This window comes from Lycorma delicatula, chromosome 7 (assembly GCF_047948215.1).
Source record: "Lycorma delicatula isolate Av1 chromosome 7, ASM4794821v1, whole genome shotgun sequence".
NCBI lineage: Eukaryota > Metazoa > Arthropoda > Insecta > Hemiptera > Fulgoridae > Lycorma > Lycorma delicatula.
This window is the reverse complement of record NC_134461.1, coordinates 106,578,460-106,591,783: the sequence shown is the minus strand read 5'-3', so window position 1 is coordinate 106,591,783 and position 13,324 is coordinate 106,578,460. Positions and strand designations below refer to the sequence as shown.

At 29.7% G+C, this 13,324-nt stretch overlaps 1 protein-coding gene across 1 annotated transcript in view; it reads left to right on the top strand.

Moving 5' to 3' along the window:
* The window catches only part of LOC142328356 (O-acyltransferase like protein-like), an 82,464-nt gene extending 74,114 nt beyond the window's left edge, over positions 1-8,350 (top strand). The window contains exons 14-16 of the mRNA XM_075372064.1: positions 4,482-4,656; positions 7,591-7,733; positions 8,154-8,350. Coding sequence (XP_075228179.1) covers positions 4,482-4,656; positions 7,591-7,733; positions 8,154-8,285 — 450 coding nt within the window. The 3' untranslated portion in view covers positions 8,286-8,350. The remainder of the gene's footprint in view (positions 1-4,481; positions 4,657-7,590; positions 7,734-8,153) is intronic.
* Positions 8,351-13,324: the final 4,974 nt, after the last annotated feature.

The window sequence follows — 13,324 nt, the reverse complement described above, 5'->3', positions numbered from 1 at the left end:
AAAGAGGTGGCAATGACTCCTCGTCTTGGCGATCATCAGCTAATTATTTTTTAGTTGTTAGATGGCTTGTGGGTTGTCTATATGGGTAACATTCGTGTTCAGGAAAGGTGCTTCGGTGTGAAAAAGACAACTGCCTTAAGTTTTCAAATATTCTCTTGACTATACTCCAAGTCTTAGATTGAAGTCTGGTTGATATTCGTTTGAAGGACTTGCAGAAAAAGTTTCTCTGGTAATTGTTGAAGCTGCTGAAAATTCCATTCCCTGTAGTAGAGTCGGAAGAGAGTTGCTGCTTGGTGTTTTTGGAAATTGACTGCAATGAAGTAAACTGTGAACCAGCTCAAGCAAAGTATTCAAAGCACATTGCTTTGAGTATCTGTCTGCTTGCCAGACAGGGTCTGTCATTCTGTCATTTTTTCAGGGTCTGTCGTTCTTTTGCAAAGGAACCGGAAAATAAAGAGCCATGGGGTATTGAATATAGTCCTTGGACATAAGGGGAAGAATGTCATTCTCTGTTGGCTGTCTTATCCCAGGAAGGTGTAATCTTCAACAAGAATTATGTTTTGAATCCTCTGTTGAATGATCTCTTGCTGGATGATATTGAGCCAAATAAAATCTCATCTATGAGTCCATAGGGAAGTTGCTAATTTCCGTTTTAGTAAATTATCTTTGTGATTATCAAAGCAGAAGTCCTTCAAGTTGTGTTGGTAGGAATAAAGCCCCTGGATTTAATGGAATCGTGGTGGAGCTTCTTGTTTGTTTCATTTTTTAGGGTTTTTAATAGGATGCTTTCTGCTGGTTATTTCCCTGTATGTTGGAAATTATGTTATCCTAAACTTCTTTTAAAGGTGGAGAGAAGGATCCCAATATTACCTCTTCTTATAGGCTCAAATGCTCTTCTAGTTGGTAAGGTTTTTGAAAACATTCTGTACTTCTGCATAACAATAGGGAAACTTCTAGGAACTTACTGATGGGTAATCACTATCATTTTCGCCCAAGCAAGGGCACAGAGGATGCTACTGTCAAAGTTATGGATATTGCTTCTTCACGTAAATCTGTAATAAATATTTTTGATTTATCGAGAGCTTTCAATAACTTGTGGTAGCTCTCTGCCTTATTTTTATGGTCAAGGCATGGTTGGATGCAAAATGAGATTAGTGTGAGAATTAATTGCTGTGTATGAAAGGATAAAGGCACTGACTATGCTACTGAAAGCAGACTGAACCAGAGTTTATTTATTTAAATTCAGTATTAGAGAACCATGTGATGGAGTTGCAATGTGGGATGGTGAAGGTGATGACCTCACTCGCAAAAGCAGATCAGGTCAGAGAAATGAAAGTAGTTCTTAATTCAGACTTGCTGACTTAAATGATGTCCATTATACATTGCATATTCTGTTTTTAATCATCTTTAAACAAATGAAGTATCATTTTGTTTATAATAAAATACTTAAGATTTTTTCTAATGAAACAAAATTCAAACAATCATGCAATTAAAGATATTATTCTTAAAATTATATTAACCCATTTACGCTGATCTCGGTTTGGTGCACGACTACTTCGCACTGCCCACATGTCCTCAAGGTCGAAGTTACAGAGAAGCTTACTGCGTAGCATTACAGTTGACATAGCGCACAAATAATGGTAGAAAATTTATCATCAGCAAGCATAGCAGCATGTTCATAAGTTACATGATACTTTATAGGGCATACAGATATTCTTTTGTTCTGCTGTAAAGCCATATAGAACTTGCTTCTGAATCTGGGTTAGGCCTACACATTCAGTCTTCCAAACGACACCATGGCTTTCTCAAGTAAATCTTTGAATGAAGCTGATCTTGAGGCTAGTTTAAATGATTGCAATGAAAGTTTATTTTCTGATAATGACACTGGTAGTGAAATTAGTGAGAATCATGAAGGTGACATTGCAGTTGTTGATGCTGCTTCTGATGAGGAAGATAGTGATGATGAAGTGAGTGTACAGGATAATTTCAATTGTCCATTTATTTGGGAGGACATGGGAAATTATCGGGGGGCAATGGGAGTTATTTGTTGGTAATTCTGGATCACAAAATTCTTCTGTAAATGTAAATTCAATTGTGTTTGCATTCCTTTTGTTTCAGTTGTGTATGCATTCCTTTTGTTTTTTATGAAAGAATTAGTAAATACCATTGTTGTAGAAACAAACAGGTATGCCGAACAATTTTTGAATGCAAGAGGCAGACTTTTTTAATTTTGATCTCTTGTAAATCAGTGGACTCCAGTGACTATAAATGAAATCTATGTTGTGTTAGGATTATTTCTACTTATGGGTATTGTACAGAAGCCTATCTGAGATCTTATTTTTCACAGAAAATACTAATATCAACTCCAGGATTTGGTGATGTTATATATACGGACAGATTTGAACTGATAATAAAATTCCTACATTTCTCTGACAATATTGATAAAAATAATTACTGAGGCACTCCAAAACTGAGTAAAATATTTCCAATTTTGTCATATCTCAACAAGTTTCAAACCCTTTTTCTTCCCAAATAAAATATTGCAGTTGACGAATCTCTAACATTGTGGAAGGGGTGCTTATCATATTTAGACAGTTTTTGCGATTGAAATCAGCAAGATCTGGGATTAGACATTTTAATTATGGGAGTCGATTACAGATTATTTATGGTTCGTTTTAGTTTATTCTGGTAAAGATACATTACAGTTATCCCCAATTTTATAAGGGGTAAACAAAACTGCTTCCATTGTGCTGTATCTTATTGAACCCCTCCTCTGTAAAGGCCACACTGTATGGTTAGATAATTTTTATAATTCTCCAGCATTGGCAAGATTTCTAAAATATAAGGGCACTGAGTGTGTGGGGATATTGAAACTGAACAGAAAGGATGTTCCTCAGAAAGTGAAAGACAGTAAATTGAAAAAGGGTGAAATTACAGGACAACATTCCATCGCTGTACTAAAATGGGCAGATAAAAGAAAGGTCACCATGATATCCACTTACTACAGTACCGAAATTCAAACAGAAATCACGGGAGGTAAAGAAAAACAAAAACTGGTCTGTGTGAATAAACATATGGGAAGAATTGATCTCAAAGATCAATTATTACAGGCATATCTAGTTGAAAGAAAATGTATGCACAAATGGTACATCAAACTATAGAAGATTACTAAACACTACAATTTTAAATAGCATGTTAATTTATAGAGAAAACACAAGAAGAAAAGATTGACGAACTTGCTTTTCATGTAAATCTAGTGGAGAGCCTTTTTCTCAAATATGCCGATAGTGATAGGAAAGTAGCTAGCTGGATGTCATGCAATGGATAACCCAATTCCTCGTTTGAAGAAAGACACTTTATTAGAAAAATCACTGGATCAGGAAAAAAGCTAACTCACAAAGGAGGTGTGCTGATTGCACTAAGCACAAGAACAAGAAAGACACAAGATATTGTTATTCACAATGTGATGTTGGTTTGTGCTTGGAAGGATGTTTTGAGGACTATCACACCAAAAAGATTGCACATACTTTCTTGTAAAATCTGCATGACACTAACAAAGCTTACCTGAAATAAATTTATGTGATGGTGATCTTCAATTAGATGTGTGTTTATTAACAACATAGTGAAAAGTACATATTCTATTTTCTTTCTATATGACACTAATGATAGTGTAAGGCTGCAATTATTTTTTTGTATTGTAGAATTGAATAGAATAATAATAGATTGTATGTAGAATTGTTCTTTCATTATATTATTAGTATTAGGAGTAAAATTTGTCATTTATATGGCGATTTCAAAGAGTTTTCCTAGGATAATAGCAAAAAAAAACAAATAATACAAACAGAATAATATCTATTTAATGATGATATTAACAATCTATGTACTTTTCCGTGCATAATGGTGAAAGTTTCATAAAAATCCTCTTTTTTGGCTGTATAATAGAAGTTTTAAGAAAGATGTGCATTTTGTACTAAAATTATTTAAATTTCCTCCATCCGTGGACTGTGGTCAGGGCATTTAAATTCTCTGGCACCAAAGGGTTAAAGATATTATTAAATATATTGTTAAAATTAACATGACCCATATTTTGAAATTTGCTATTGAAAATATTAATATTTATTTATTTCATTGAGAGTATCAGTTTAAACATATTTTATTAACCATATTTCAATCTATTCTTGATATGAATCTACATTGCAAAATCACAAATAGCCGATGGAGATAAAACTAAGAATATTCTTGGGTATTTGGTTGAACATTTCTTGGCAATTCTGCATAAGCAACCCCTCCCCTAACCATAGGAACATAATTAATATGTTAAATTTATTACTCTGTTTCTCACTGGATGGGTACTGTATTAATGCAAGGAGATAAATTGTAGATTTTTCCTTTATTAAATTTAGTTGTTAATAGAATAATTCTAAACAACATAAATTGGAATACACTACTATGTTAAAGTAAAATACTCTTTTTTTCTACAGCTTTGTTTGTGGCTTGGTTGGAGTGTTACTGGTGCTGTAATGTTGGGAGTTATGTATGGCCTTCATTATATTCAACTAAATGCTGTGTCCTCAGCCATTTATATTGCTCTTAGTCATACAGTGTGGGCTATAAGTCTTGCCTGGATCCTGCTCACTTGTGTTACTGGATACGGTGGTAAGATTTCAGTCATCATCTCTAAACTTACATACATTCACTAATTCATTAATGTTTTTTAATTTTTTGTCAGTAGTTTACTTTAATTTATTATTATAAAGAAGAAATTATTGATAAATTTATTTATATAGCATTACCTGAGAATTACTGCTTAAGTCAGATTACTGTGTGTTTTTTCTCATTCTCTCTCTCTTTCTCTGTGTCTATGTGTGTATATATATATATATATATATATATATATGTATGTATGTGTGTGTGTATATGTGTTTAAAATATATAAAAATATACACATCAGTCAAATATTAATCAAGAAAAAAAAAATTGTGTTTCTGTAATTTTAACTAATTATGTGGCGCTGAATTCAAAACTGTTTTTAGAATTTATGTTTTTAGATAGATACGATTAGGCATAAAATTTATTTACCAATAAATACATACTGTGAAATCAATATTTTAAAAAATTATTACTAATGTGTATGCATTACAAATTTGTTTAAATCAACTAAGTTTTTATTTACTCAAGAGATAAATTGAAATGCATTAATACAATTTTAAAATAACAGTTTCTAAAAACCTAAATCATCAGATGTGTTTAAAATAAGTTTTTAAAAGTTTAAATCATTGGAATTGTTGTCTTACATTTAACTTTTAAAATATATTTACAAACTTTTTCACTTATATGATGTTAGATCACTTCTCTAAACAAAACCCAACAACAGTCACCCATCATTCTAGAATCCCATCCTCCTTGGTATTGATGCTCCATAGTCAGAATATCCTGATGGAAACACTCTCCTTGCTCATCGCTGATAGAGCCAAAATTTTCATTTTTTAATGAAATTTTTGCATTTTTAATGACATCCTAAACATTTGTAGTTTTCTAACAGCTAATTAATAAAAAAAGAACATAGTTTTCATGTTTTCTGTTCCCTAAAAAAACCACCAACAACATCATTGAAGGACTTACATGCAGCTAGTTCACATTTGCTAAGTTTATCTTCAAAATTTGAGAAGAAACGATCTGCAAATCAAGAAACTGCTTAAGCAGTTTCTTGATTTGCAGATCGATAAATATATCCTCCTTCAGCTTACCACACTCAATTTAGGAAAACTTGTTTTTAAATGATTAAATACTGATCCATCTTTGTCTAGTTCCTTTACAGAATTTTTCATGAGTCCAAGTTTTATGTGAAATGATGGCAGTATGATTTTACCACTTAATCAATGACAAATGCTTTACATTTTTTTTTACTAGCTAAACCGTTTAGCCTCAATGGCCAGTTCTTTACTTGTTAATGACTTTTTGTATTACGATTATACCAAAGACAAAGAAAACAACATTTCATAAACCCACCTTGTAAACCAAGAAGTAACAATTTTCAGATCACTGCAAACTTGCCACATATGCTCTTTGCATTTTATTGCTTTTGATATTGATGCCATAGTTTTATGTCAACTTCATGGGCTAATGGAATGGATGACAATGGTTAGATGGTGATACAGATACAGGTAATCCTCTCTGTATGGTAATGGCTTTAGAGCTGATAATATATCTGCATATTTTATGAACTTTCTATTTTTGAATGAAAATCCAAATATATTTGTCATACAAAAGTAGCGGTTGGTGAAGCGGTCCTTAGGTTCATGCCAAACCATCAGTACAGCAAAAGGCATGGTTTGTTGTTTCCCTTTCAGTCATTCATATACAGTTTCTAAGCACAGTATGCAAATAACATGAGCACCCAGAATTTATCTTGATCCCTGAGGGCACAATCAAAATGAAATTTATAAGCTGTTTTAGTAATCCAGAAGTAGTCTTTCTTTGAGATTTAGGTGTAAATTTACCACAGATATAACAAAAATTGTCTATGATTTGAACATCCACGAACTTAGCAGAAGACTTGTAGCAGATAAAAACAAGGAAAATTAGTTTTGTATTATAAGGAATTCATCAAACTATAACAAAACACTAATAACTCTGAGAAACACAACACACAGGTTAGACAAGTGAAGTCAACTGAATATTTTGAACTCTGTAGTAGTCAGTAGCAGATGTACTCTCTATGATGTCACCATACAGACATGTTTATGCATGTTTACTTCTCATGATGCAGTGTATATATATTTTTTTTTTTCTTTATTAAGCAAGTATGCATAATGTTTAAAAGTAAAAATACAGAAATTATTCTTAATTGTAACCAGTAGTTAATCAAAATGAATGATAAAAATTTTTATAAAAGTACGATTTATGTAAAACCTTCACATAGTAATACAATTTTAAAAGTATATTTGAAATTAGCACCCACATTATATTGAGAAAAGTTGTGTAACGTGTTAGATACAAATTTTATGTTGACTAGTGTAATAATATTAATAATAATCAGTAATTTATAGAAATCAGCAATTTGTTTATTTCTTAAAATTAATAATAGTTATTTTAATTTTATAAAGTAATAATTGGGTGAGTACAATTACTTTATATTGTTTGTGTAAGATCTTTGGCAGCTTACTAGAAAGTTGATTACTTTAAAAAAGGATATGAAATAAGCATAACACTGATGCATTAAAGTAAATAAAATGTTCTTTATTTCATTTTCACTTTTATTACAATAATATTACAGTATTAAACAATTTATGAAGAATTTTCTGTGACTAATCTTAAAAATAATCTTGTAGTGTAAGTATTGATAACCTCAGTGATAAATATTGATTAAACAGTTTATTGTCATAAGAAGACATCTGTAAAATAACAATAAAGTTAATAGACACAAGCATTTAAAAGTAAATTTAACAAAAAAAGATTGAAGTATCAAAATAGACATTATTATTACTCTACATTACACATAATTTTTAAATGTAATGATTGACAATATAATTGAGAAGAATAGGTACATCGACCTTGGTTTTTAATGATTAATGTATTTTTTTATTACAGGTTGGGTGAATACAATTCTTTCATGGAAGTATTTGTATCCTTTCAGTCGACTAACATATTGTGTATATCTGCTACATCCACAAATATTGCGTAGTGCTGTTTTAGGAACTGAAAGCCCAGCACATATATCACGTGATCTAATGGTATTTATTTACATTATTTTTATTTATTTGAAATAATATTTCATTCTATATAATAACAATATTAATTAAATGTTAACATTTAAAAAATAATTAATGTTGCTATTAATTACATACTACTACTACTACTATTACTGGTGACAACTACTACTTCCAGGTACTTTATTACTCCTGATGACTTCAAATATTTTGATCAGGCAACTTGATTCCCTTGTTTTTAGTTTAAATTATTTACTTTTTAATATTGTTTTTGTTTAAAATTATTTTTTTTTACTGATTACTACGATTACTACACTCCCAACGACTTTGAATTGAAATTTTGATGATTTGATTCACTAATTAGACTGTTTTGTTAAAATTATTTATTTTTTAATATTTTCTGTTTGTATATTTGATAATTTTTTTTTTACTTTTTTGTTACAGGTTGTAAATTTTGTTGGATTCACCATTTCTTCATATGTTCTTGCATTTATAATATCACTTATGTTTGAAGCTCCATGTGTTTCTCTTTTAAGAATAATGCACCCACTTCATCATCGAAGAACTATAAAATAAATGTTTATCATATTTTATTAACTATGTTTATTTACTCTAAGATTGTGTTAGATCATGTGTTCAGTACCTGCATTTTATTGAGAAAATCAAAACAGTTTTTTTTTAAATTGGTATTTAATTGATTTGCAAGGTTTTTTCTTTAGATTTCTTTAAGATCATTGATCTTTGAGTACTAATGAAGATGCATACTGCAATTATCGCATACCTTAGTTTAGATGTTAGCAGAAAAAACAATACATGCATCATACACACACATTGATAGCAGGTATACTGCATTCAGTACCACTGAGTATATTACAGTCTTCAGTAGTAGACATGATGAATTGTGATATCATCAGGTCCACTATAATAATCAGTAATCTATAGAAATCGGCAATTTGTTTATTTCTTAAAATTAATAATAGTTTCTTTAATTCTATAAGTAATTGGGTGAGTACAATTACTTTATATTGTTGTTTGTGTAAGATCTCTTGCAGCTTATCAGGAGGTTGATTACTTTAAAAAAGGATATGAAGTAAGGATAAGATAGATGCATTAAAGTAAATAATTCATTCTTGATTTTATTTTCTTTTTTTTTTGCAATAATATTACAGTATTATACAATTTATGAACAATTTTCAGTGACTAGTCTTAAAAATAATCTCCTAGTGTAAGTACGAGACTGTAATATTTGTAACTACGAGACTGTATATTTGTAGACTGTAATATACTCAGTGGTACTGTATGTAGTATACCTGCTACTGATGTAACATTATCATTGTTAAACTATAGTATGATTTGATGATTTTAAATAAAAAAAGTTCAATGAAGTAAGTGGAATGTTTACATCTAAGTATCTAGTTGTTAAATTTGACAGTGAGGAATTTGATCAGTACTATTTATTACACATTATTACTGCAAGTCCTATAAGTCAGAATTTTTTTAACTTAAAGTATTAAGAAAAACAGACATGAATGTATGCCAGAGCTGTAATTTAAAATTTTCTTATTTTTATCTAGTGTACTAAAATAGAAAATTGTACCATAAATAAATAAATTATTAAAAATAAAATTAACTTTTTTTTTTAATCAGTTGTAATACAATAAAATACATAAATATAATACAAATAATAACAAATATGTATTCAATTACAAATATTATATTTATACTTCAATTTTTCTCAAATTTGTGAAAAATTCTTTAAACTCAATACTGAATATTGAATACAATTCATAAATATAATACAATACAATAAACAATATTGAATTGAATATAATATATATAATACAATATATAATCACATACAATGCACATATACAATGTAATATATATATATTTTTTTTAATCTCTGGGACCACTGTTTGGTATAGCTTCACAGGATGAGATGAATGATTTTTAGTATGTGTAAAAATACTGTGCCTGGCATTTTTTCCCAGGTTTGGAGGCCGAATCTGGGACCTCAGGGTGAAAAGCTGAGACACTACCACTCATGCCATGGAGGCCAGCAATATATATATTCACCAAAACTTATTTGTATATAAAGAAATTCATTTTGCTTTAATATTATTTTGTTTGTTAAAAAAAGAAATACAGCAATATATTGTAATTCTATTTATGACTCACCAAAACCTATCTGTATACAAAATATTTGAAGTCTGACAAAGATTATTTCTATTGAAAAAATTCCACGAACTATGTGTACATCGTCCAATTTATGATTCACAACCAGACTTCAAAAATGACTAAGGCTGGCCCTCAAATGATTTACAAACATTTCACGTGTTGTGTTAACTATGAGCAATCACTATAAAAAGTTAATGTGAATTTATTGTTTTATTGTCGTAAATTAACCTGGGTGAAAACAAAGAACAATTAATATTGTTGTATTTTATTTGTTTTTATTTATTGAACTTGTCTTTGCAATATTAATCATTTAGTTAACATGCATAAAGTAAACGGAAATGTATAAATGTATTTAATTAAGAGTAACTGTGAAAATATGTTTTAATTCTTATTTATAATTTCAATGTCTTACTACTTGTAAAAAAGATTTTACTTTTGTACATCAAAGGTAATAAACACATCTATAAGGATCAAGCCCTTGATTCTCAAGGGCCTCTAGCCTCATCAAATTACAAAAGTTGAAATATGATAAATGAACAGTTTTCTAAAAAAATGTACTCTACCTTCAAAAAAACTAATTTTAAGGACCACTTAATTTTAAGGATCACTTTCATTAAAAACTAAAATATTTTTACATTTATTCCATTTTTAAAGGTAATAAACACATCTATAAGGATCAAGCCCTTGATTCTCAAGGGCCTCTAGCCTCATCAAAATTACAAAAGTTGAAATATGATAAATGAACAGTTTTCTAAAAAAAATGTACTCTACCTTCAAAAAAACTAATTTTAAGGACCACTTAATTTTAAGGATCACTTTCATTAAAAACTAAAATATTTTTACATTTATTCCATTTTTTATTGTAGTGTTCAGTTTCTTGAGAGTCGGGAAAACTTTATTGGATGAAAATTCCACCCCTGATAGCAATTCAGGTATTGCAGATCTTTTATAATAACATGTTTTGATTAAAAAAAAGTAATTTGTTTTAGTATAACACTGGTCAATATGATTTTTGTCTGGGTACTTATTGATTCTCGTGCAGTTTTTAATCCTGTTGTAAAATATGTATTCGGAATTTCTCCATCACCCACAGTTATTTTATTTCAATTTTTTTAAATATGTTAATAATTTTTTTTTTGTCCATTTGTCCTTTGTCAATTAAAAGCTCCTAGTGCATTGTAAATATGATATAACCCAAATGAGCTAACTCAGTGGGTAGTGTTGCTACTGTTGTGAACCAGTAAACATGTCATTGTGTGTTTGAATTATTGTGTATTACATTTTTACAACATTATTTCTTTTAGTTAATCATTAGTTAAAAATGCCTAGACTTTGTTTAAATGTTACTAAAAAATTTTGTTATATATGTGGTGAAGTAACGCTCAAGTCCCAAAGGCAAAACCTTACTCCATTAGTAAAAAAGTGTTATTAGGTTTCTTTTGGGTGTAAAGACCGAAACCAAACAAGAGCCTGGGCCCCATATATCCATTGTTTATCATGGCTTCACACTGCATGGAAAAATGGCACACATTTGGAAAAGGTCCAATATCCAGTGTATGAATGGAATATTTATGGTGATTAGAAGGTTGGTTATACTAGTTATTCTTGTTTTTTAAGTGAATGGGATAGTAGGGTCTAAAAAAACCATTTCATTAGAAGAAATGTCTTAAATGCAAATCACTCATTCCTGATTAGAAAATTGTGAAACATGATCAATGGATCATGTTTTACAATTTTTATGATCACACAATGAAGTGATCATAAAAATGTGTATCTAAAAATAAATCTAGCCTGAATTTATCGGTTTGCAGTAAGCAGCATCTGCAATTTCTAATGGATTCACCTATCAGATATTTGAGACGTCTGTGTAACAATGAATCAGGAAATCGTGACAAAAATTATTGTAAGATTGTAGCTGAATTTGCTGAATTATATTACATTACTGCTTTTAGAGTATATCGCCCCGTTCATTTTGAAAGTAAAACCGAAACATTTGAAGAGATATTGCTGTTATAAATAGAAAAATTTGGTGTAGTGTAAGAGTATTTTCATGTGAGTAAAATTGAAAAAGAATAATATAAATCGAGTTTAATTTAAAATGAAAAGTAACGTATATTCCAGTCCTTTAATGCTTCCAAAATCTTGAAATAATTCTTCTGCGACGGGACAACATGCAGAAAAACACCACAAAGAAAACATTTCTGATGGCTTCATTGGTCAATGGGTTTCATAATGTTGATCGATTAGGAAAATACGGTACTTTGATTTGTTAGTTACTCACGTAATCTTTGGGGGCGGTGATATTTGAGCGTAATATCAGCAATACGAGATGAAGAATATGTTTTGTCGTTGGATGATATTTATCGGAAGATTAAAATGAGGTTTGTGTAAGATAATGTTGTATTCCACGTGCGCTAAGTGACGGTTGTAGATGTACTCATTGACAAATAAATTTTCACCAAATTTTTAAAACCAATGAATACCGGTTCCTAATCGTTTAGTAATTCTTAAATAATCCTCTGCTTTTAAAATATTTATGTAAAATTTAAAAACTTTAGCCTATGTATTTTTTACAGTTGCCCGTGAAAAAGACATACATTTGATATGTAAAATGATATAACGTCTTGTGCAACGTAACAGTTTATGATTTATAAAAGGATAAATATTTTTTGGGATTTGATAAATTTGTAAATTGTTATTAAATATATTTTACATTAGTACTTTTAGAATATATCGCCCAATTCGTTTTCAGTGGTAAAACCGAAACAATTGAAAAGAAATTACGCTATTGGAAAGAAAAATTTGGTGTAATGTAACAGTATTTTCGTTGATTTACATGTGAGTAAATTTGAATAAGAATAATAAAAATCGGATTTAATTTGAAATGAAAAGAAACGATTCTGGTCTTTTAATGCATCCAAAAATCCATCAATAATTCTTGTGCGATGGGACGACATGTAAAACACCACAAAGAAAACATTTTCGATGGCTACACCTATCAGATAATTCAGACGTATAATGATGATTCAGGAAATCATGAAAAAAAAATTAGGGAAAATTTGTAGCTAAATTTACAGAACACAATAAACAGCATCTAAAAATGAAAATAAAAAAAATATAAATTCAATAATTATACAAAATGATGCTTAACATAAATTTGTAACGTTGAAAAACAAATTATAAGGTTTAAACATTCATATACTATAATATCTAATGAAACCAGTAAACATGAACGATTAAAAATAGGTGCACTTAAGTGGATTTATGTTTAGTTTTTTTTTTTTTATTAGTGGGTAAGAATTAAGATGGGTGCATTGCAGGGTTGAGGCGTGGGCAGAGAATGCCAGGTGCATGTAAAAACTATCATTGGCATGACCAAATGAATTAAATTCAATCTAATTTAGTTGAACATGACAACTTTACATTATTACATTGAA